This window comes from Fusarium mangiferae, assembly GCF_900044065.1.
Source record: "Fusarium mangiferae strain MRC7560 genome assembly, contig: FMAN_scaffold002, whole genome shotgun sequence".
Classification (NCBI taxonomy): Eukaryota; Fungi; Ascomycota; class Sordariomycetes; order Hypocreales; family Nectriaceae; genus Fusarium; species Fusarium mangiferae.
The window spans coordinates 1,918,539-1,941,513 of record NW_024573922.1 but is presented as its reverse complement, the minus strand read 5'-3'; the positions used below and the strand labels follow the sequence as shown (position 1 = coordinate 1,941,513).

The window sequence follows — 22,975 nt, the reverse complement described above, 5'->3', positions numbered from 1 at the left end:
TAGCGCACAGTGACGGTTATCGACCGGTGCCCTCCGCCCAGCGGGATGTTTCTGTTTAAAGTTCATGTCCCGGAGGATAGTAGCTGTCCAATAGTATCATGCTTCCTGCTCTGTGACCGTTTCCTGAACTGGGTCAGTAGGAGGCTTCTCAACCGTCTTCATCCGTCCCCATCGTCGCGGCGGCGGCGCCTTGGGGGGTGTCTTCTTCGGTCCTCCGTTGGCAAACTTCTGCGCAAATGGCACTCCATGGCGGTGTTTTGGTACCTCTGGCAAAGGCTTCTTGGGTCGAGTAGCCATTGTGACGTTGTCATCATCTGTAGCAACGTCGCCTCCATCGCCTGATCGACTCGGTGTCTGCACTCCCGGCTTCTCCTTAACTGCCGCTACGTCGCTTACACTGATACTACTCGCCGTTTGCGATCGTGATAGACTTATACCGAGGAATCTGCGGGCGACTTCAGCCTCACCGGATCCTACCGTGGGGGACTGCGCTTCTTCTATCCACTTGACCTTTGATACACGGTCAACCAGACGAAGCGTTGTGTCGTCTGCTGGTGCAAAGTGAACATTGTGCGAGCCTCGGAGAATGCTCAGCACACGCAGAATCTCATCCTGCTTATAGTGAGGTGGCTGGCTGAGTTGCGTGTGTGCCAATAACGGGTAGAGAACTCGTAGGTACGTGTGCCTCAAGGACATTTTTTCATCTGGCAAATCCATCAAGTTTCGAATAATGACGTCCAAAAGTACTCGTAAGTCGTTTGTATAGAAATATTCGTATGTCGCTTTGTTCGTGAATAGCAAATACAGAAGCTTCAAAATTAGTAGCTGTAGTGATGTTTCGGTTTCTCGGTTCAGAAGCAAAATGATGTTTTCGCCAAACGTTCGGAACGAAGCTCCGTGAAGACTCAAGCACTTCACAATGCGGTTCGTCAGAGGCGAATTGGACGAAGCAGAATCGTCAACTTCTGTCGACGCAAGCATATACTGTTCGTTCAAGACAAGCTGCGTCTATGTAAGCAATGGCAGCTAGGATGGGATGGAAGCTGCTTACCAAAACACGAATGGTAGGATAATGATAGGGATCATGCGCATCGTCAGACAATTCCTCAATCAATGCAAAAAGATAATGGACGAATTCATCGTCCACCATGGTCAAGTCGTCGACCCGAAGTCGTTCCATACGCGACATCTCGTACATAAGCTGCAGAAGAAGGCGATGCAGACCAGGGTCCTGGTCTCGGCGACCATTGATCAGCTCCAAAAGTCGGGGGAAGCAAGCCTCGTTCACCATGCGAGGGAACATGGTCTCATCCTGGCACCCGTCGAGGAGGAGAAGAGAAACAATAGCGTGCAGAGGCCCAGCCTCGTCCTCCTGAAGCAAGCTATAGATAATCTGAGTGCGAACATAGTCTTTGTTGGCCTGGAATAGATCGCTAGCAAGAAGCATCCGCGTGCAAGTAACGACTTCTTCCTGAGATTCGTAGAGATGGTCGCGAAGGCGTGTCGTTAAATCTATCCATGTGCGCAGGGCATCGTCGATCGTTTCGTGGGAATCGCATTTGCTCGAAACGCACTTATCAAGTTCTACAAAAGATCAATCATGTCAGTCATTTCGTGTCCTTCATTTTTTTTCTACTGTTGCAACCCCTGTAACAAAACTTACCACCCCATAACTGCTCCTCGTCCTCCTCATGAGTGTAGGGAGCTTCTTCGAAATCTGCCATGATCTTCGTTTCCGTAAGGGTACAGGGACCAAGGCATCGAGTCCTGTTGAGACTGGATATGCGTGATACGAAGCTGGCCGGGGATGTTGCGCTGGGTAGATACGACGGGACGACGGGCCAATTGACAATGGCTTCCAGGGATAGACGCGAGCGCAGTGGTCATCTCCTGGAGGTGACGAGACCATAACCTGAGATGGAGCAAAAAATAATCAAAGCCGAAGCCAAATTTTGTGCTGTGGTTGTGTTTCGAGAATTCAGGTGGCGGGGTCGAGACTCAGTTGTTGCTATAAGCCCGTTAGCTGTACCGTGACCTCATCCAGGCCTGTTGAGCGCTGGCTTGGCGGACCACACAGCAACAGTAACAATAGAACAAAGCGTGGATCAACTTACATCAACATCTGTTCTCATGTATGTAGTTAAACACTGCCCAGGAATCCCTGTTACTGTAAACAATTGTGGCTAGTACTGTCATCCATGTCGCGATCACTATAGTAGGGACCGCCACAGTCTGATCAGACACCACCTGCATAGAGATTGAATCACACTCCACCGAAGCTGTTGCCTTGAATGTACAGCCAGATGCAAGATGAAATCTATAATCTTGAAGCTTTCGCTATTGTCATAGTTGATACAAATTAAGTGACCCTCTTTGATGTCCCCATTTAGCATCAGGGTTTGAGGATCCCAAGCCAAAGCAAAACATATAACGTGAATGCTCCCAAACGCCAGACAACAACCGCTGCCAAAAACAGCAGAGTCATTACCAAATACCTCAACACCACCAAGGCCGCTACCAAAAAAGCTGTGAGGCACTCAATCTATGACTTTCTCTTTTCCTCCTCGTTCTCTTCATGGTGATCATCATAAATCTTGACTCTAGATGCATATTCTTTAATATTGCTGACAACATAGTTCGTAATCGTGTCACCTTTTCCACCAGCCACCCGCAGCAGTAGCTCGTTCAGGTTGTATCGCCCCAAGATATCGACGTGGTCAGCTGTACGAGGTCCACCGCGAGGGTTGAAACGCTCTGGCTCGTGGGGCATTTCAACGACTGTGACCTTGACGCCTGCTGGATTGTAGCGTTTCATGTTCCAGCCATGATTGCACATGTAACCTGTGCTGAGGAGGTTCACAGTCCCGTCGCCCTCGCCCATGATAACGCCGTGATCGACGTCGCCTTCGGTAAAGCCCGTATCCATGGTGATGTTGAGGTTTGTCATCAGAGGCTGGTCAGGGGACCTGTAATAGTATCCTCGCTCAGTAGGCTTCCCGACGCCATAGAAGCAGTAAATTTTGAGGCTAGGTGCAAGTGGTAGTCGGGTCTCAAGAGGATTGATCCATTTCTTGGGGTCCAGCTCATTGGCTTCGACTTCGGCAATAGTGTGGGCAATGCCACGAGAATAACTTCCCTTGAGCTGATCCTGGTACCAATCCTCAGTCGTGTTGAGTAAGTAGGACAAGCCCTCCTCAACAGTGAAGTTACGATCAGGAGTTGTCCAGTTCGACCCGACTCTGAAGTTCAATAAAGATCCATACGAACGATTCTGACCTGGCAAGTCATCTGGGGCCCATGTCAGATTGCCCCAGACGGCGTTGCCACCAATGGGTAGCATAGATGATATACCGGGCATGCCGCGGAAAATTTCAGCCCTCTCTTCCTTGCTCAGAAACTTTTCCAGGCCGTAGATCGCAAAGGGGTTCAACTGAGCTGTATCGCGCATCTCACCAGACAGTACAGCAGTTAAATCTTTGACTGCCCCGAGCATGCATCCGCTAATGTTGATCCAAGCCTCGACGTGTCGCTCAACCCAGTCCTGGCCACCACGGCCGCCTCTCTCTGATTGCACCCAGTGGAAAAAGTAGAACAAGACCTGGCTGCCCATGCTGTGCGATGCTAGGACAACCTTTCTGTTGTCCACCTCCAGCGCAACTTCAATGTGTGATTTGAGTCGGGTGAAATATCGATCTCGCACCTCGAGGTTAGGGTAGGACAAGCGCCAATCATAAGCAGCTGTGAAGGAGTTTGTCGGGTCGTAGCCAACCGAAGCAAGATTCTCAAAGATCTTGCTCCAAATCCAATAACCTGTGATAAAGAAATCGGTGGCATCGAAGCCCTGGGCAGCTCTTAGTTTCACATTTGGCGGATCAAGGCCTGTCCTCTTGTCGAGCATCACATGCTTCTTCCAGACCTCCTTGTCCATGACCAAGGCTTTCATCATGGTCCAACTTCCCCAAAGCCGCTTCCTGAAGTAAGCCTTTGAGATATTGGCTGTTCCCCAAGACTCGAGTCCAGTCGAAATGACGCCTGGTATCATGATCATGGGATGGTGTGCTTCAAGACCTTCAGCTCGTGCTTTGGTTCCGACAGAGAAAGGCTCATATGATTCTGCAAAGTCGCGCTCGCCTTGGATTAGATCGCGTATGTCCTTGACCAATCCAGCTGGCAGAGCATCTAATAGGTTGTCCATGGACAAGTCGGTGAACTCGGGAAGGTCGATAAGATCATTGCTGGAAGCGAAAAACCCGGCGGCGATTATTCCAAACAAGCTGCCAAGAAAGAAAATGAAGGTATTGCGCCGCTTCCGGGTCTTTGGAACGGCGTGCTCGACAACACGAACGTGCGTTGTCGGGTCGGTCGCTGAGCTTTCCTCCCTCGAAGCATCGTCGCTCTCGTTCGTTTTCGTATCTTCATCTTGACTCTGAACATTTCGGCGCCGCAGGTTTTTCGCCATGTTGTCGATCCAAGCAAGAACAAGCCTCTGCGAGGCGTCGTCTTATGTAGTCAGTTGTTTGGGAGGGAAAAAAGGCCCCCGACCAAGATAGGCTAGGGGAATCCTTGGAGTTTTGAGAAATGTCGCTCGTAGCTATGACGCCCATGGACGCCTACCTAGGTACTTTAACTTGGGTGCGGGTGGGCGCGTGCTCTAAATCTAAAACAAAAAACGGGGTGGTCGCAAGGCCCGAAGTCAAAAGAATCGTATCATCTGTCAGCGGAAGTTGAAGAGTAAATATACCGACTGGTCTAATTTAGAACGTGAGAAAATATCCGCTGGATGATAATAGAAGTTCCATTAAAGCCACGGATCGTGGTACGTAATTATGAAAGAGTTGCGCCGTGTTTGGGAGTCGCGTGCATCACATGAAAATTGACAAGAGTCCAGGGAGGGAGCTCATTCAATGGAAGGACATGCTTGCCGTTCCTGATAGGTAGGCAGGAACCTGACGTCAAAGCCAAGATAATGCTACCTACTTATCTTAAAAAGTGCCGAGCGGATGAAACGGAAGAGGCCGAAATCACAAAGGGATAAAAGAGTCAGGCATCTTTCTCTTCTTTTCTCTTTTTTAAGGGTTAGGTACCTACCATAGTAGGTAAGGTACTACAGGCAGTGAGATCAAGCCATTCCATTCCACAAAAAAGGGATATACATCATGCTATGGAGTTTAGAGCTTCCATTATCACATGCTTGAACTCCAAATGATGAGGGACACAGACCCTTTTCTCCATGTCTCCCGTCTCCCTCTTCCTGAGGCAGTTCAAATTGACTTTACCTAAGTTAAAGACGCATTTGTCCATCGCTTATATCGGCTTGATCGGACCATAGGTATGCAAAACCTCAGCTAGAGCCATGCAGGACCTTTTTACTCCAATGCCCCCGCCCTCTCCTCCACAAAAACATCAAAAAGGGCTTTAAAATAGCGCCCTTGACTTCTGTACCACAGCGGGATCCCTGCCAACGGCCCTGCGTGCCTTGCCCTCGTGGCCATGTGCATCAATTCTTTGGTGCGGTTTACCAAACCTGGCAATTAACTGTTGGAGGCGCTGGCTGTGATACCTCCAATGCATTGCATATTGCCACCTCCAGCCCCAAATCTTGAGATCTTCCCACCCTCTTTCTTGAATTAATGACTCTTATCTACCTTACCTATTGGACGTGCCTCTTCCTTTCCTCCTTGACACCCTGTAGGCCAGCACCTAGGTCGTCTACCTAGGTACCCCTCACACCGATACCGGGTTGAGTCTCCATTTCTGCCTGCCCCTCTTTAGGTGTCAAGTCAAGATCTGGTTTTAAACCTTCAAACACCCGTATCTAAGATCTTACCCAAACATCAACTTCAACACAACTCTACTACCACAACTCTTAACAGTATAACTGATTGTCCAGATTCGGTCTGGTCTCTCCTATTTGCTTTAAATCCCCATAGTCCCATGGCCCCTACCAAAATTGACAACATTCCTGGCGAGTTACGCTACGTACAATATGAACATGCCCTTGAGGCTCAATATTTACCCGCCATCCGGGCATTGATCTCAAAGGACTTGAGTGAGCCTTATAGTATCTATGTATATCGGTATTTCTTATGCCAGTGGGCACATCTCTGCTTCATGGTAAGACCAATGCACCCTCGAGTCAATTCCAAGGTATCTGACAAATATCCTCAGGCACTGAACCCAGTCGACGCATCTCTCATCGGCGTTATAGTGTGCAAGCTGGAAGTCCATGCTTCACACTCCAACCCCACTCGAAGAGGCTACATCGCCATGCTGGCCGTTGCTTCTGACTTCCGTGGCCATGGTATTGCAACAACCCTCGTCAAGAAGGCCATCGACGCCATGACCAAGCGCAATGCGGACGAAATTGTCCTCGAGACTGAAGAGACCAACGTCGCTGCTATGCGATTGTACGAGCAGCTCGGTTTTTTACGCACTAAGAAGCTACACCGATACTACCTCAATGGCAACAGTGCATATCGACTTGTTCTGCCCCTTAAGTACATCGACCTTGACGCCAGCGCTAATGATCTTGAAATCATCGATGTATAAGCTTTCATGGTTGCATGGGCTTTTATAGTATTTTCACGGGGTTCAGTGATTGGAAGTCATTGATGGGCAATGACAGACACAGTGGGCATAAATCAGCGACGGCATTTGAGCGTCATGCGGAATTATCATCTCTTGGAATCATGGGCGTTTAGGATATTGGTTATGAAGGTCATGACGATACGATCCTGTTCTTTTTTGTTTCTCTCCATATTATGCACTCGGATTCTTGATTTTGATCCTCCATACACGATGGAACATTCCCCCTTGTTCTGCCAGGCTAGATGAGTCATTTGTTGTGCGTCTTTAGGTCTGGAAGATGTCAGATGACTTATAGATCGACGCTTTCAGACCCCAGGGATTCCCAAACGATATCCCTATGTACGTATATGCATCTATCGACTTGCGTCAGCCTCACTTTATTGACATCAATACGAAACCATGACTCACCTGGCTTATAGTAGATAGGTCTTCCTCGAGCTTCAACCAATCTGAGCTCTCGAAGCTTCTGAAGTACCCTGCCAACATCGGCCTTGTCTGCGAAATCGGTCGTGTACACGCAGATGAGTCGATCTTTTCGAGAATCCTCTTCGGCTGGTCTTGGAGCAACCTTTGCGGCAATGCCAAGCTCGTTTTTGGCAGTCGCTTTCGCGACAATCCCCCACACGTCGTTTACTTCTGCTGGCGCGCAGAATAACATCCACTGTCGAGGGTCAGTGGTGTTTAGGCGAGACATCCTCAGATACAAACCTTGCCAGCGCGGACTTTGGCGGCGTGCGCCAGGTGCAGTATATCATCCGAGGCTTTCTTGATTTCTTTTTGAATCTCCCGCTCTTGTGTTGCAAGAACCTTGTTGGTTTTCTTCAGTCCGTCCTTGAACTTGGAGAGAAGTTCTAGTCTCTCCGAGCCACCTTCTATGACAAGCGCAGTCTTGCTGCCTTCTTCCTCGGGAGCCTCATCTTCGTTACCTTTACTAAGTTGGTTCTGCCCCATAGACTTCTCGACGCGGGGGATATACGGATTGCAAATAAAGATCCAAGGCGTATCCTCTGTAATGTCTGTTGTCCTGGGTGGGAGACGTGCGAGGAACTGATCTACCGTCTCAGTAAGCTGCCATGCATAATCTACCCCAGCATAGGGATTGTGAAGATGCGATGTCTCGCGAACGGTGCTCGTGTCAGGAATAGGTCTTCCAGGGCTTTGCTGTTGCTCGAGCATCCAACTCTGAACATCAAAGCGTTGTACACGGTTGTTAAGGTCCATGACCATATCATCATCCCCTAAACTGTAAGCTAATGAGATGTTGATAAAACGGTGGGACGTACCGTAGAAGTCAGAATCATCGGAATATTCCATGACGTTGATTCAAGTTGAGCTTGAGGAGGTTATAGTTGGAACAAACCAGATCCTTGAGTTAATCGGCAATGGCGCGGGAACTGTTGGTCTTGTAGACAAGGGTACAAGCTGCGCAACCAGCAGAAATCAAGGGCGAAAGTGCTGTAAACATAAGAAACAAAATCACCGCCTCAGCCGCCCTATCCGTCAAAAATTCAAGTCATCAATGAGAAAATACGCGTGTTGACGTAAGGAGAGGAATACCCCAGACGAGACGAGACGAGGGGATGGAGTCGCAGAAGCAAGTTCGCGTTGATAGCGCTAGTCCGGCAGTTAAGCTTTAAGGCCTGTAACTTATACCCTGTAACGTAGATTACGCCTTATAGAAGTTAATAATAGAAATAGTCAACCACTATACAGAGGTAGGTCTTAAAAGTCTTTACTGGCACTAAAATTACGTTAAGTAGGGCAAAAGAGCTAGTACCTATATATATTGATTTTTATGCCTATTTATTCCTACCTTTTTTATATTTATTTCTATCTTTTAAAGCTATAATTTTTTAAATATATATAGAAATTCTTTTAATTTATATTTAAATCTTCTCTTATAGAAAGTTATTCTATATAGCCTTTTACTTATAAATAGCTTTTTTTTATTTTTTAAAATGCCTTTTTTTATTATTATTTTTTTTATTTATAGCTAAATAGGCTTAATAATATTTAAATTTAATAAATTTAAATATTAAAGAAGTTTTTAAACTTTTTTAATATTATATAAAAGCTATTATATATAATATTTATAATTAAAAGCTTAATCTTTTTATATAAAGGTATTTAGTCTTTTTTTTTTATATTTCTTTATAAAAAGAAATAATAAAGAAATTAATATTTTTATATAGTATTACTATTAGTTAATATTGCCTTTTTTTCCCTTTTTTATTAGCTTATTATTAGCTTTATTTTAAAATTATTTAAGCTTTTTACCTAATAGGTTATAAAGCCTTAGCCTTTTTATTTTATTTTTAAGCTTTTATTTCTCTTTTATAATTAGCTTAAGCTTTTTATTTATTGCCTATATTATAGCTTTAACTTTTTTTTTTTCTTTAAGATCTTTAAAGATTAATAATAAAAAAAACTTTTTTTATTATATAAAAAATAGCCTTAAAATATAAATTTATTAAAGCCTTTTTATTACTTATAAATATAGTTATAAAGAAATTACTTTTTAAGTAGTCTTTAAATATAATAATTATTATAATAATAAAGAAATATTATAAAAGTTTTATTTAATTAAATTATAGCTTTTTAATCTTTAAAGGTTTAATTTTTATAAATAATATACTATTTAAGGCACTTTTTTTTATTATTATAATTAATTTAGGCTTTTTTATTAACTTTATTTTTTTATATTTTATTAATTTAAGGATTTTAATAATAATTACTATTAAAATCTTAACTTTTTAACTATTAAGCTTATTAAAAATATTAATAAGTAACTTTTTTTTATTAAATTAATTTAAATTAACTTTAATAATAATAAGGCTATAATTTTTATTAATTTACTTTAAAGGCTATTTAAATTAAGATTTATCTTTTAATTAAATATTAATAAATCTAAAAGGACTTTTATTAAATTTAAATCTTATTATAATTACTTAAATATATATTTTATTAATTATATACTTAAAAATATTAATTAAATAGTAAATTTATATTATAGTTTTTTTTTTTTAATACCTTTAATATTACTATTAAAGCCTAAATTATAATATTTATATATATATATAGTATCTTCTTTATAAGTTAAAGAGGGAAAAAATAATATAAAAATTACTTATAGAAAATACCTAATAAATTTAATAGAGATCTCTTATTTAACTTTATAAGGGTAGTTGCTAATCCCTCTTAGCCGGCAAAGACTTTTAAGACCTACCTCTATATGCAAAGCCTCTATCTGGTAGTTGAATAGGTACCTGGATGCTTCATAGAATTCTTTGGTATCTGAGATTACATCTGTGCATTCTGGCAATCATCGTACTTCTCAAGCAAGTCTCACCCTAGAAATGGATGTAGCTAAAGGGACGGACCCCACCATTTGGTTTCCATTTGTTTTCTATTGATTGCTTGCTTTTGCCTTTGTCAAATCCTGCCTATCACTTCAATATCTATTATTACCCATGGGTGATTCCAAAATCGTTTCGTCAAAGGTTTCCCTAACCTTGGATCTGCCTCCTAGTTGTGTCCAGTTCTGTAAACTGCATCCTGACTTGTTCGTGGTAGGAACTTATAACCTCGAAAGAAATGAGGATGCCCAAAAAGAGACAGACCACGACGATGACACTGATGCTGCAAACGCGACTAAGACACCACAAAGCCGCAACGGGAGCTTGCTAGTCTTCAATGTCGTTGGCGACGACGTGTGAGTTCATTTCCCCTGGGCCCAATTGGTTGCTGACGCGTTTGATCATAGTCATCTCGTTCAGACAGTTTCGCAGCCTTCAGCTATTCTAGACCTCCGATTTCACCCTCAGAAAGGCAGAGAGGATATTATGGCTGTGGTATCTAGCACTGGGACACTGGCTGTGTTCAAACTTGACCCGAAGGCAAATCCCTCAACTCCTTTACAGCATATATCAACAAGCAGATGTGACGATATTGCTGAAGATATCTTGTTCCTGCAATGCAGCTGGCACCCTGAGATCCCACATCTGATTGGTCTCACAACTTCGACAGGCTCTGCTCGAATCTTACATTTGGACGAAGGATACCGCATCACTCAGAACTACGCTGATCTCAGTATTGCCAATTCCCTTGAGGCCTGGTGCATTGCGTTCTCACCTGCAACACCAGTGTCAACGACGAGTAAGGCCCAAGTCGCAGCTTATTGCGGTGGAGATGACTCCATGCTTCGCTACACGTCCTGCATCTGGGATTCAAGTGAGCCTGGTTCCCCGTGCGAAGAGCCATATTCGCCCGCAACCATCAAGGGGTCACACGATGCAGGGGTTACATCAATTCTGCCACTCTTTCGACTCACAAAGAACTCAGGCAGAGTAGTCGTGACAGGCAGCTATGACGACCATCTACGTGTTTTCGTTATACACGATCTGCACGAATCATATGGAATGAAAAAGGTCGAGCTAGTGCTTGAGCAAAACCTAGGAGGAGGTGTCTGGCGATTGGATCTGGTTAAGATACAAGATTCGGAAGAGTCTATAAGAGTGAGGATCCTCGCTTCATGCATGCATGCAGGCGCAAGACTTTTGGACCTAGAGGTCAAGAACGACAAGGACTGGAGTTGCAGGATTCTGGCGAGGTTTGAAGAACACAAGAGCATGAACTATGGAAGTGACTTTATTCGGGATACTGAGCCTTCTGATGTTGTACGGTGTGTGTCGACAAGCTTCTATGATAAGCTGCTCTGTCTCTGGCAGTATGCGCCAGCCAATAAATAGAACTCAGAGTAAAAGTGCACGTATTTTCATGCCACGAAATGATGTAGAGCTCATTCTCATCACTTTTGGGAGACCACTAGTTCAGATCAGTCTACGAATGAAACTCACGGCTTTCGTTTGCTGAGTGGGCGAGATTCTGTAACTCAAAAGCGCTTATCAGCACAGTCAATGAACTTCTGCCTTGAATAGGTACTCATGTTTTAACGGCTCAAATCTCGGGTCAAGAAATGTACGATACTTATTACAGCAACTAAAGCAAATAGACGAATTGGGTAGTGGCATGATGATCCTGAACCCCTCAATAGGAGTGACATGAGCTAGAATCAAAGCCTATCGATCTCCTTTTCAGCCTTGCAGCTTGGTTAATGGCCGGGCCCCTGTCATACAGGAGGTTAAACCACATAGAAACAAAGGACCCCAACACCGACTAGGGCCAGCTGTGTGTCACCGTGGACATACATGCATGAGGAGCTTGATACGTTGAACGGTAAGAACTAAGTTGACAGTTGTTCATCGGAGTCACATACTGATGCTCTCCTTGTGATGCTTCCGGGGAGCCTGAGCCCAAGACTATACGGAGAGACCTATTGAGACTTCATAGCTGTGTTTTCTTTTTCTGATTCAGCTCCCACTTTATCAGGGGCGATAGTTCTTTGTCGGTTCTAAATTCATGCATGAGGCGTGCAAGGTGAATTGTTTCAAATGGGGCTGCCCCGCCACCAATGGCTGGCTGGATGTACTGGTACTAGGTAAGTTAGGTAGCTGGTCTAGGCTCGCTCACTGATCATTCTCGGCTCTCTTCAGCCTGAGAGCTCTGAATTTTAGCCCAACACTTAACTTCCCTCTCACCACTTTCACTTTCACTTTGGCTTTCTCTCACCATCTCCAAAGCAACTTGATACTGTGACCAATCTTTTCTTCTCGGGTTATCTTCTGCTTCACCGCCTTTGTTGGGAAAAAATAATTTACTTTGCTTATTTGCATCTTGCCATCTGCCCCCAGTCACTTCCGGCTCTTCGCTTGCTTTCGCTATCTGCTTCATCTTGCTCCCGCCGTCGCAAACGAAACCCTCGAACCCGTGAACCCCAAACAGCAGACAACGACGATCCGCCTTTTTCTGCCTCTCTCCATGGCTGTGGCCTAGATATTTCTCCGTGACCAGATCTCCGTTACAAAGCCTGCGTAGAACAAGCGCTTTTGCTCCCGTGCTCTGCTCTACTTTTCCGTGAACCCTACATTCGCCGGCCATCCATCGCTCGCGTATTGATCCGCCAGACGAAAGCACCAATATGGCAGCCAACGGGAGCTCAATTCCCTCGGCTGGCGCCGGTGGTGAACCTCAAGTGCTCACCAAAATCCACCAGGCTCTTGAGGTCGTCCATAGCCCGTACTCATCCAACGATGCCCGTAGGCAAGCCCAGGATTTCCTCGAGGAGGTCAAGGGATTCGACGAAGCCCCCATGCAAGGCTATAACCTCGCCTCCGACAAGGCTCAATCCCCCGTTGTTCGACACTACGCCCTCTCTCTGCTAGAGCATGCGATCCGGTACCGATGGTCAACGTACACCCTAGAACAGACGGATGCCCTGCGACAATGGGTATTAAGCCTTGGCCAAGCCATCGCGAAGGAGGATCCAGCTTATATCAGAAACAAGACTGCCCAACTCTGGGTTGAGGTCGCCAAGAGATGCTGGGGCGCTGAATGGATGGACATGGACTCTATGCTTTATCAACTATGGGACATTGCCGATTCCCCAGTGCACAAGGAACTAGTAATGTTTGTCCTCGAGAACCTCTCCGACGAAGTCTTCACTGGGGACGACTCAGTTGTCGCCATGCGGGAAGGTGTGTTGAGTAAGGCTTGTGTTGAGATCTTTACTCCAACCGCGGTGTTAGTGGAGGCCTTCCCTAACCGTCAGCCTGGTCCTCCGGTGCGATATGGCGACGATGGCTGGCTAAGCCGTTTGTCCCAGTTTCTGGACTACTGTCTGAACCAGGCACCCAAGGACAACGAGGATGTCAAGATGTGCATACACAAGGGCCTATCTGTGTTCTTATCACTCATGCCTTGGGCAATCCCGAAAGCTATTTCCTCGGCTCGCTGCGTTGAGGTTATGTGCGCTGGGCTAGCTTCGTCACAAGTCACCATTCAAAAGGTAAATTATTCGAATAATACACGAATGACTTGTGCTGACCAAAACACAGGCTGCGTTGGAAGGTCTCCATGCTCTGTATTGCAGAACTAACTTCAACGACGAGGAATTTCGTGATCTAGTTGGCCCCATGTTCAGAATCGGGTCAATACAACTATGCAAACAGCTTTTTGAGTGGTCTGCAGTTGACCCTGAGGACGTTGACGAAGACAAATACCAGACACTGAAGAAGCTATCAGAGGTACGTCGAATGGCGCATAGTTCCAGAGCCATACTAACTTGTCGTATAGATGTTGTCTTGCCTCGGGGACTACTTCGATAGGAAGTTTGCAAAATTGCCTGCTGATACCGCCAAGGAAGATTTCCTGGCGCTCCTAGTACAGGTTGTGCAGCATCAGAGCCTGATGGTCTCTATTCCTGTACTTGTCACATGGACGCGACTCCTCAGTAACCGCTTGATTGGCCCAACCGAGCTTGTTTCCGCCTTCATCCCACCCCTGCTGGAGACATGCAGTTCGAGATTGGTTCGATTCGAGAACCTCCCAGAGGATACTCAAGACGCGACATTACTCTACCTCATGGAAGATACAGATACGGTACCTGAACGACACGCTTTCTTGGGCAACTACCGCCGATATAGCTCTCAGATCATTGAGGCTGTTGTCCAGTTGAAGTTGGTTGACGCGATACAACACATTCTCGGCCGCACAGAAGATCTTTTACAGCATCTCTATGACGGCCAGCCTCCCTTAGACAAGCAAAACTATTTTAAGCACTCCATGCCAGTCCTGCGCGTCGATGCTCAGTTCACAGTCATTGAGGCCACACTGAAGGGGTACTCCAAATGGCGCAAGCATAGGCCCCAAGAGCATCAGCAACAAGGGCCAGAAATTGAAGCCAATCTGGAGTCATGGTGCAATAAGCTGCTCGAAATGAGCTTCGAGGACCCCATGATTCGAAAGCGAACCCTTCAGCTGCTTGTCTACTTCTCTACTACCGCGCTCAATAAGAACGCTACGTTCATGTTGAAGGTATTGGAGCATATCTTGATGACCTGGCCAGCTCTCCAGCCAGAATACCCTGCTTTCAACGACGCTATCAAGGACCTGCAGGGTGAAAGCATGATCGAGTTGCAGCGATTGGCGTCAGAGATGCCAGATCATCTGCTGGTAAGTTGATTTGAACGTTGGTTTTGGGCCCCATTCTAATTACCTCGCAGGGTGTATATGACCAAATAGAGAGCAAAGTCAATGAAATGATGTCGTCTGGATCGCTTGACGAGAAGCGCTCCATTGCCTACAAAAGCTTTCTCTTCATCATTATGTCAGTGTACATGTGACGGTACGCAGCTATAGCTCGCTAACCACTTGACAGACACCGAGCCACCAGTGTGGATGCTCAGGCCAAGATCCAGAAGCTACGTGAGTTCATTGATCCTGTAAAGGCTCAATGGCAGGCCGACACCGTGCGCAACTCCCTGGAGTCGTACGCTAGCTTCTGTGAGTTATTGGGACTGGACAAGGCTCAAAACTACATGGCCAACCGCCGAGCACATGAGATCGCGGATTGGGGCTCGCAAGAACTCGACGCTGAAGGACTTGCTCTTCAGAACGAACTCGAGGAACGACTTAAGCTTCTTCCGCTTCGTTCGACGAAGAGCTTCCTAGCCTTCTCAGTTGAGAGACTCGATAAGTCGTCAGATGCTTTCAAAGCTTCGTACGCTCTCTGGCAAGACGGATTTCCAGAAATCTTGGCCGATCTGCTCAAGTTCCTGACTTACGCGCATGCGTCGCATAAACCTGACAATTGGGTCGGACTACCAGGTGAAGCAGTGTCGACTGTTCACCGAATTCTAAGCGATCGGTTTTGGCAAGCCGGAATTTCCGAAGGCAGCAAAGACGATTTCTATGCTCGCGTCATGGACAAGAAGAACACGATGGAAGGTCTCGCTTCAACTATCCGAGGATCCGTCCGATTTGTTCGCGAAACAGCCTATGCTATTATTTATTGCATGAGTCGCTTGGAACGGCAGTTTTACGGATTCGAGGGACTCTCTGCGCCTCTCTCCAAGGCCCTATTCTCAGACTCAGTTTGGTTGTCTACACACCAGCAGAGTAACTTGCTGAACCTGGTTAGATACCTTGTTGACGATTGTCCTGTTGACTGCCGAGAGCATTTTCTTCCACAGCTACTGGCGGCATGCTTCCAACAAATGGATGCCAAGATTAACGGGGAATGGGAAAAGATGCAGCGCCAGCAGGAGGTGGCTGCAGATGGCGAGGCCGGTCTCAAGGAAGAGATGAAAGCGGAGAGTATTCTTCGACAAGTAACCTACACGGCGGTGTTGATGGTGGCCGACTTTCTCGATCCCACCAAACCTAGTGAGTCCAAGGAAGTTGCAAGTTTGTCAAGAGGAAATGAACTAACAGTCTCCTTAGATGGGCCAATTCAGAATGGAGACAGCAACTCGGGAGTTGACCAAGACAAGGATTACCCTAGCCTTAGGAGGTTCTGTCTCACTCATCAGGAGGTTGTAGAGCCTTTACTTGTCTTCTGCACACATGGTATTCGCGTGCGAGACAGCAGGTGCTGTACTATGATTCTGCGATTGTTCATATCGTTAGTTCCCGAGTTTCATCTCGTGGATGGCCAGTTGCCCAAGTCTGTGCTACAAAGCCCAATGGAAGCACATCTTGCGACAGATAGGTTTCCTATCCCGTCAGCAATCTCTTCGGCTATTCGGGAGTATATCTCGCTCGATGTGCTGAAAGCCTGCATCACATCGTTCCATGAGCCTTACTTTGTGGAACTACAGAAAGACTTGGCCGCGCTGATCGCAACAATTGTTGTCTACTATAGCCCCATCACGTCGTCACCGAGGGACGTACTTCTCTCACTACCCAATGTGAGTATAACGGATCTGGACCGGCTGTCGACGTACATGGCCAAGCCTGGTGCGCATACTCGCCAGCAGCGAGCTCTGGTTTTGGATCTGCTCAAGGATCTCAAGGGTGTGAGTGTGTCCGAGATGGGTAAACTCCCCAAGAGCAGTGGATTTGGTGGCTCCAATCGCAAGAGGACGAACCGGAGCAAGATGGCGCAGCAATTCATGAGCGACCAGCAGTCAGGACAGGATTCGACGCGTTCAGGAATGAATGTGGCTCGTCGGGCTACACCAGATGCACTGGAGGGCGTCTCGAATCTTTTTGAGGGCTAAGGATTCCATGAGGGGGAGACTATTGCCTCAGAGGCAGCAATACCTTTAGAAATCACCCTTACAACATGAGAGCGGACAGTACCAGAGTTAGACCCGCGAGCGGGAAAGAAAAATGGATGGAAGTTGCAAGTTCAGGCCACGGGCCCTCGTCGTCGAGCTTCAGGGCGGTATAATAGAGATGGGCGGTTAAGGGGGGACAATAGACAGGACCGGACTGAAGAATCTGGAATGAATCATCAGGAGTATTAGAGCGAGCATAGGTCAGGCTAGGATGAGTATTGACATGTTTTACTTGAGGTTACTTGACTTGCTTGCATATTGAGGTTGACGCATAATCATGCCATGTTGCATTGGCTCCGTCTGTAACTTCTGAGGCCGGCTGCATATAATGCGCAATGACATTGCGTATACAGCCACAATCAGCAATAATCAGTCCATTGCGAAACATTTCTTATAGCTCAGCTATGAATCTGGAAACCGGTGAGTACTATACAGGGCTCGGTAGTGCCAGGGCCGGCCCGGGACTTGAAAGCCATCCCGGCACATGTTTCCCCCTTTTGAATAAGTGACCGACTTTTGTATGACGTCGGCTGTTTTCTGGACTCTGAAGAGATAAACTTATGGGGGTTCACCGGGGAAAGCATCCGATAAAGCTGCAAGGTCAATCACACGTTAGATTGGAGAAGAGGGTGGCATCCTTGCGTATGAGGCTTGTGGGTTCATAACCGGCGGTGGCAGTGTTGCAGGATCCGGAGATTAATGAGCTGACTTTGAAGTGGCAAAGCGAGGAGGAAATTCTGCTTTGCGTTTCGACCACTTTCACGTGCCTTTGCCTCTCTTTAAATGAAGATAGTACTGTTTTGAGGCCGTCGCCGGCGCCGGTTGATTCTCCGGGACCGGGCCGTAAGTACTAAGTTAGGTCGCTTGCGTTGCTTAAGCCGGCGCATTCTTGGACATCAAGTTCCGGCATAAAATCAGGAACTTCCCACGATTTCTCTAGAGACTCTTGCGACTGAATTGATGTTCATTTTCCCCCATTTGGCTCCGTCATAATTGATACCAGTGATTGAGTGAATATGGATACAATAGAGTACCGGCCAACGTCCCCTATCCGGAAGACACATAGAAGAACGACAAGAGCGTGAGTGGTGCTCTATGTCCTTTCAAGCCAAAGATATGAACTGATTGGTCCTATGCAGATGCGATGATTGTCGCCGACTCAAGGAGAAATGTATCGGCTCCATGCCCTGCGACAGATGCAAATACTTTGGCAGGCCTTGTCAGTTCAGCGATAGGTTCAGAAGAAGCCGAGTTTCTCGTACAGCAGTACAAACAGTCAATGCATCCGCGGTGGAAGTAACGTCTGGGGATGTCTCTGTGTACTTTGAGGCGGAACGTATCCAGGCGCTAGAGCATATCGTGAGACATTACACAGGGCTCGAAGAGTTCAGCACGGAGAAGCTTGAGAACGTCATCGCAGATCTTTTGCCTTTACGTATTCAAGAGGAGGATTTGGTAGATATGATTGAGGTTGAGAACGATGATGTGGGTTGTGATGGGAGGGATTGCGAAAGTGTAGGTACAGCATCAACCGGTAGGTCTTGTTCTGCTTCGAACGGTGTATAAGCAGGGCTAACTTGGTGTCAGCAAACGTAGAGTTCTCTCACCACGAGTTCTCTCGTCGTGTGCAGAAGAAGGTCAAAGATGAGCTGACCGACTTTGAGTTCGAGGTAGGATGTCCCGTCCCACAGGTCAACCGGCGTCCACTAACAACACGTTCAGGACTCAGGGACAGACACAGCAGTCAGCGACAAAGCAAATGCTTCTCAGCTTCTATCCCGAGACGCAGCAGTGCTTGAAGCTGTGTCTTTGTTCCCACCAGCTCCCTCTGCACTGACCCTCTTGCGAGTATTCTTTGAGATCGCCCAAACAAACTATTTCTATACCGACGAGGAGGTACTTCGACAACGCCTTGACCAGTTCTACTCTTGTCCTACACGTGTGGGCAGCGAAGATGCCCCCTGGGTCTCTGTCGCGTTGATGGTCTTTGCGCTCGGAACACAATTCTCGCATCTCTGTCAGTCTTCGGTTAGGGGCTCGAATCGAGAGCTCATGAGAGATGCCCACGATATCTGCCAGACCATGGATGATACTATTGCATCGACATTGTACAGAAAGGCCACAAACCTGATCCCTGATATTCTAGGTATGGGCTGCATCGAAAGCGTGCAGGCCTTTCTCCTATTCGGCATATATGTCCTTCCTATCGACCCAGCTGGCTTGTCTTGTACCTATTTCGGAATTGCTATCAAGGTAGCAACACAATTCAACCTTCATCAGAAGACTCTCCGAGATCTATCTCCTCGAGAAGTAGAGCTGCGGAAAAGAGTTTGGTGGACCGCCTATGCTCTCGAACGGTCAGTTCAGACTCAGCGAAACCTTTTACAAGACCTAACATACAACAGCCGGATTTGCATCTTACACGGACGGCCTGTTTCTATTTCAAGACTAGATATTGATGCTAATCTGCCAATTGATTTGGAAGAATTGCAACCCAAGGAGAGAATCAACACTTTTCAAAACAACATGGCCATGCTCAAGCTGACCATCTTTATGGAGGATGCTCGAGATGGAATGTAGGCAATATTGACTGATCCCATTTGAAATTGAAAGACTAACAAGACACAGTCTGGCTTTAAAGAACAAAGACAAAGTGCAGAAAGTCAAAGCATTTCAAAACATGGTCCAACTCAAGGAGAGGCTCCGCAGTTACTGGCAAAGTCTCTCCGAGGACACCTTTTGTCGAGACCTGACACCTGGCAAACCACTATTCCGATCCAACATACACCTCTTCTTAACATATAATTTGATCCATATCCTGATTGGTCGATCTTTTATCCTGGACGAGCTGAATATCAACACCAAGGACACGCCGAGTGCAGAGTGGACGAAACTCAGAAGCGAACTAGTCAACGACTGTATCAACAGTGCCGTCACCACTATTCAACTTTGTCAAACTCTGCATGATGAGACTAGTCTTTCAAAATCTTCTTACACGGAGTTCAGCTCCTGCTGCGCTGCTGTTCTCGCCCTGGTAGCAAAATGTGTCTCGGACAGGAGCAGCAGTTGTAAGGATGCCTGCAAGAAAGGGATGGAATTACTGCGAGAAATATCAACCGGTGTCTTTTCGACAAGTGGTGAGAAGCGCACAGTAGAAGGGCTAGAGATTGCTTTCGACAGACTGAACCACGCAAAGAGTCGAGATAGCAACGGGAAGCTCGACGAAGATGGATATCTCCAGTTTCGAAATTGGGTAGCCATGCAGCAGATTGTTCCAGGAGGATCGTTTCGGCTGCCTCGACAGGAAAACTCTATGCTGGACGTTTTTGGAGGGCCTTCGCTCACGTATCAGTGTTCTGGCATGGCCGGAGGTTACAAGACTGGTTGCTCTCTGCCTGCGCGTACGGAAGTTATTTCATTGCCAGATCTGGGAGATTGGTTTGATCATGGGTTTGAGCAGCCGGTGGCTTAATGGTATATGACTTACGATTTACGATATTGAATTTCGTTTTAACTATGTACACGAAAACTTTACTACGTTACATCTTTCAAAGTTCTCTCACAGAAGTAAGGCCATCGCCAGGTATAACGACTTGGATCTGATTTAGCTTAATTGTCGCTAACTATCCTGGCTTCTAGCTGGAACATTCAAGACTGGCTCAGTACAACAGTCTGCAACTACGCCCTCAAAGCCACATTGATAAGATTCAATTGCTCTTATTAAACAACCACCTGGACATTTCTGAGTTGAACAGTGCACAGATCAAGTACAAGTCAGTGCTAGAAGTTGGATAATTTTCCCTGGATGACCTGTATTACATGATGCATGTCAAGTATAGGCTGGTTTACTTGCTAGCAAGTTCCTTCTCCAACGCATCAGCCATATCTCCAAGTGTGGCAAACTTCCAATCATACAAAGGATCCTTTGTGTTGCCCATACTAGCTCCAGGTCTCTCAATCCAACTTGATTTGATGCCCATCTGCTTCGCAGGCTGATGATCATGAAACTGGCTCTGCGCAGTCTGCAGCACCCTCTCCTTGGGAATACCAAACTTGGCCTCTACCTCCCGCAACATATACTTGAAATTGTTCAGGTTAGGTTTGTAACTTCCAACGTCTTGTGCAGTGATGATCAGGTCGAAGAGGGTGCCCTGAAGAGGACCGGCATTGCTGCCGGAGAAGGATTCGCGGTCGACGTTAGACAGAACAACGAGCTTGTAATGTTTGCCGAGACGACGAAGAGCATCAACAGTATCAGGGAATGCTGGCCATGATCCAATTGAATCGCCAAAGGCCTTGTTTTGTTCAGATGTGGGCTTAGAGAAGCCGAGACGCTCTGCAACATGAGGGTGGATGGCTGTCAGAAGCTCAGAATACTTCATTTCAGGAGTGTTTTCCTGTTGAGCAACTTCAGCCTCATGATAGATCTTCAAGAGATCTTCGCGAGATATTTCGGCATTGTTGGACTGGAGAAGGGGTTTGAGGCCATTTAGAACGCCAGTCTCCCAGTCAATGAGAGTACCGTAGACGTCGAAGGAGAGGAGGCCAAAGTCGGAGATCTTGCTCATTTTTAAGTGAAGGTGAAGGGGTTTTCTTGATGATGTTGATGATGATGATGACCGAATGATGCTTGTCTATTGTCCTCAAATGACAGTATTTTACTGGTTATTTATAGGGAGAGCACGCCCTGTAGTTGACTTGGACATTGATGAGATAATACAATCGTTTGCCGGTGCCGGTCTAGGGTGGCCGAATTGGGATGCCGGTCGGCACACCGAAAGTGGAGAAGGACGTGCCGGTGAAGCCCGGACTGCTTGACGAGAATATCCATTTATTCCGGTATTGTCCTGTACAGAAACCGTCAAATTTGATCTATAGATTGAAGCTTTTGGGAATAGCCCATGACTTGAGCTATTTACTTGTGGTTAAGAAGACGTTGAAAAGTTGCACAAGAAACGTTTGCCGAAATATAACTGGCTGTACGGAGTAGTGTGCACAGTATAAGTTTTGCGGTATAGCACAATACACTGGTATTGAATGGCCCATAATTATACTCTAAGGATAAACGAGCAGCGGCACTTCTTAGAACCTCACAGGCTTCTGCCTCTCAAGCAGCACTAGGAGGAACATGGCTTATGAGGCCTTCAGCGATAGGACAATTCAAAGCTCGCGCAAATGTGAAGGCCGAAGCGCGAAATATGGGATTGTTCCAAAAGAGATGGGAGGCGTGCTATGTGAAGCTTTGACAATAAGCTGTTGGTGGAAAACCCAGGCTTGTATATTTTGTTATCAGGGCTGAACCGGCAGAGAACCCAGCGATCCGGGATACGCATTGAGGCCATCCAAAAGAGATGAGCATCGACCAAATGCAGATGCCCGTTTATGTCTAAGACCGAGGCACGAAGCCTCATTATTACCGCGTGGCCCACCATCGCAAATGTGAAGGAATGGAGGCTGAATGTGTTGGTTTGAGGTTGATGCAGCCTTACAAGGGAGACCTTGGTAGCAGAGATGCCTCGGCTTCTTGCTGCAGAAAACATGTTTTCAGGCGGCTTACCAACTCAGCCAAGTCTAATAACAGCTCTATTATGTCTCAGCTTGAGAAGATGGATCACAAAGGGCTGGTTATGTGAAACCTTTAACGGCGTTGAGGCGTTGATGGCCGAGACATCCCGCATGGGCCAACGTTAGCCGCTATTGCCAGAAGCGGCAATGAACCCATCGTTCGATTTGTGGCACTCGAAGCATTGTTATATGTCCTGGTCTGGAGCCTTCAAGAGTCAGAACTGTCTGTGTGCCAGCCAGCCTTACCAATCGTGAATGTAGTTATTTGCTTTTGCGTGGCGTCCTGTACACGAGGGAGATCGATCACCTATCTCATCGATGTCACAGATAACCAGGATGCTCCTTGATATTGACGGCACTGAAACGCTTATATATATATGTGTCACAGTTGTATAGGGACCCTAGAGATCATCAATATTCAAGCGAGGATATCCCACATTGACTGACATTGGCAAAAACCCCAAGATCATCCGATGCGACTGTGCCGCCCGCTTAATAATGACAGGATTGACAGCACGGAAAGCATCATGGACTACGGGCATCAACGGAAAGGTCCCGTGACCAGGACGTCGGTCGAGTCTATCGTCAAGGGTAATATTCCATTCGAATAATCCATCGAATGGCGCGATTGTCACAAATGCCGA

General features: G+C 46.5%; 8 protein-coding genes across 8 annotated transcripts; 4 read left to right on the top strand and 4 right to left on the bottom strand.

Annotated features, from left to right (window-relative positions):
- Nucleotides 1-96: 96 nt before the first annotated feature.
- On the bottom strand, nucleotides 97-1,724 carry FMAN_06047 (uncharacterized protein; the record flags this gene model as incomplete). The annotated part of the gene is made up of 3 exons (XM_041827222.1): nucleotides 97-1,002; nucleotides 1,052-1,584; nucleotides 1,664-1,724. The coding sequence occupies 3 exons, from the start codon at nucleotides 1,722-1,724 to the stop codon at nucleotides 97-99; spliced, it is 1,500 nt and encodes a 499-aa protein (XP_041678206.1).
- Nucleotides 1,725-2,542: 818 nt separating this feature from the next.
- FMAN_06048 (putative LRO1-a lecithin cholesterol acyltransferase-like gene, mediates diacylglycerol esterification) lies at nucleotides 2,543-4,459 on the bottom strand (the record flags this gene model as incomplete). The annotated part of the gene is made up of 1 exon (XM_041827221.1): nucleotides 2,543-4,459. The coding sequence occupies one exon, from the start codon at nucleotides 4,457-4,459 to the stop codon at nucleotides 2,543-2,545; it is 1,917 nt and encodes a 638-aa protein (XP_041678205.1).
- Nucleotides 4,460-5,934: 1,475 nt separating this feature from the next.
- On the top strand, nucleotides 5,935-6,549 carry FMAN_06049 (putative MAK3-N-acetyltransferase; the record flags this gene model as incomplete). The annotated part of the gene is made up of 2 exons (XM_041827219.1): nucleotides 5,935-6,114; nucleotides 6,169-6,549. The coding sequence occupies 2 exons, from the start codon at nucleotides 5,935-5,937 to the stop codon at nucleotides 6,547-6,549; spliced, it is 561 nt and encodes a 186-aa protein (XP_041678204.1).
- A 303-nt stretch (nucleotides 6,550-6,852) lies between these two features.
- Nucleotides 6,853-7,902, bottom strand: FMAN_06050 (uncharacterized protein; the record flags this gene model as incomplete). Its single annotated transcript, XM_041827218.1, has 4 exons — nucleotides 6,853-6,941; nucleotides 6,997-7,249; nucleotides 7,297-7,826; nucleotides 7,872-7,902. The coding sequence occupies 4 exons, from the start codon at nucleotides 7,900-7,902 to the stop codon at nucleotides 6,853-6,855; spliced, it is 903 nt and encodes a 300-aa protein (XP_041678203.1).
- Nucleotides 7,903-10,058: 2,156 nt separating this feature from the next.
- On the top strand, nucleotides 10,059-11,336 carry FMAN_06051 (uncharacterized protein; the record flags this gene model as incomplete). The annotated part of the gene is made up of 2 exons (XM_041827217.1): nucleotides 10,059-10,300; nucleotides 10,352-11,336. 2 exons carry the CDS (start codon nucleotides 10,059-10,061, stop codon nucleotides 11,334-11,336), a joined length of 1,227 nt encoding a protein of 408 aa, XP_041678202.1.
- Nucleotides 11,337-12,625: 1,289 nt separating this feature from the next.
- FMAN_06052 (uncharacterized protein) lies at nucleotides 12,626-16,706 on the top strand (the record flags this gene model as incomplete). The annotated part of the gene is made up of 6 exons (XM_041827216.1): nucleotides 12,626-13,492; nucleotides 13,542-13,730; nucleotides 13,780-14,658; nucleotides 14,709-14,812; nucleotides 14,864-15,870; nucleotides 15,928-16,706. 6 exons carry the CDS (start codon nucleotides 12,626-12,628, stop codon nucleotides 16,704-16,706), a joined length of 3,825 nt encoding a protein of 1,274 aa, XP_041678201.1.
- Nucleotides 16,707-17,782: 1,076 nt separating this feature from the next.
- Nucleotides 17,783-20,238, top strand: FMAN_06053 (uncharacterized protein; the record flags this gene model as incomplete). Its single annotated transcript, XM_041827215.1, has 6 exons — nucleotides 17,783-17,847; nucleotides 17,906-18,300; nucleotides 18,354-18,436; nucleotides 18,489-19,123; nucleotides 19,172-19,342; nucleotides 19,395-20,238. 6 exons carry the CDS (start codon nucleotides 17,783-17,785, stop codon nucleotides 20,236-20,238), a joined length of 2,193 nt encoding a protein of 730 aa, XP_041678200.1.
- Nucleotides 20,239-20,611: 373 nt separating this feature from the next.
- Nucleotides 20,612-21,334, bottom strand: FMAN_06054 (putative hydrolase (HAD superfamily); the record flags this gene model as incomplete). The annotated part of the gene is made up of 1 exon (XM_041827214.1): nucleotides 20,612-21,334. One exon carries the CDS (start codon nucleotides 21,332-21,334, stop codon nucleotides 20,612-20,614), a length of 723 nt encoding a protein of 240 aa, XP_041678199.1.
- Nucleotides 21,335-22,975: the final 1,641 nt, after the last annotated feature.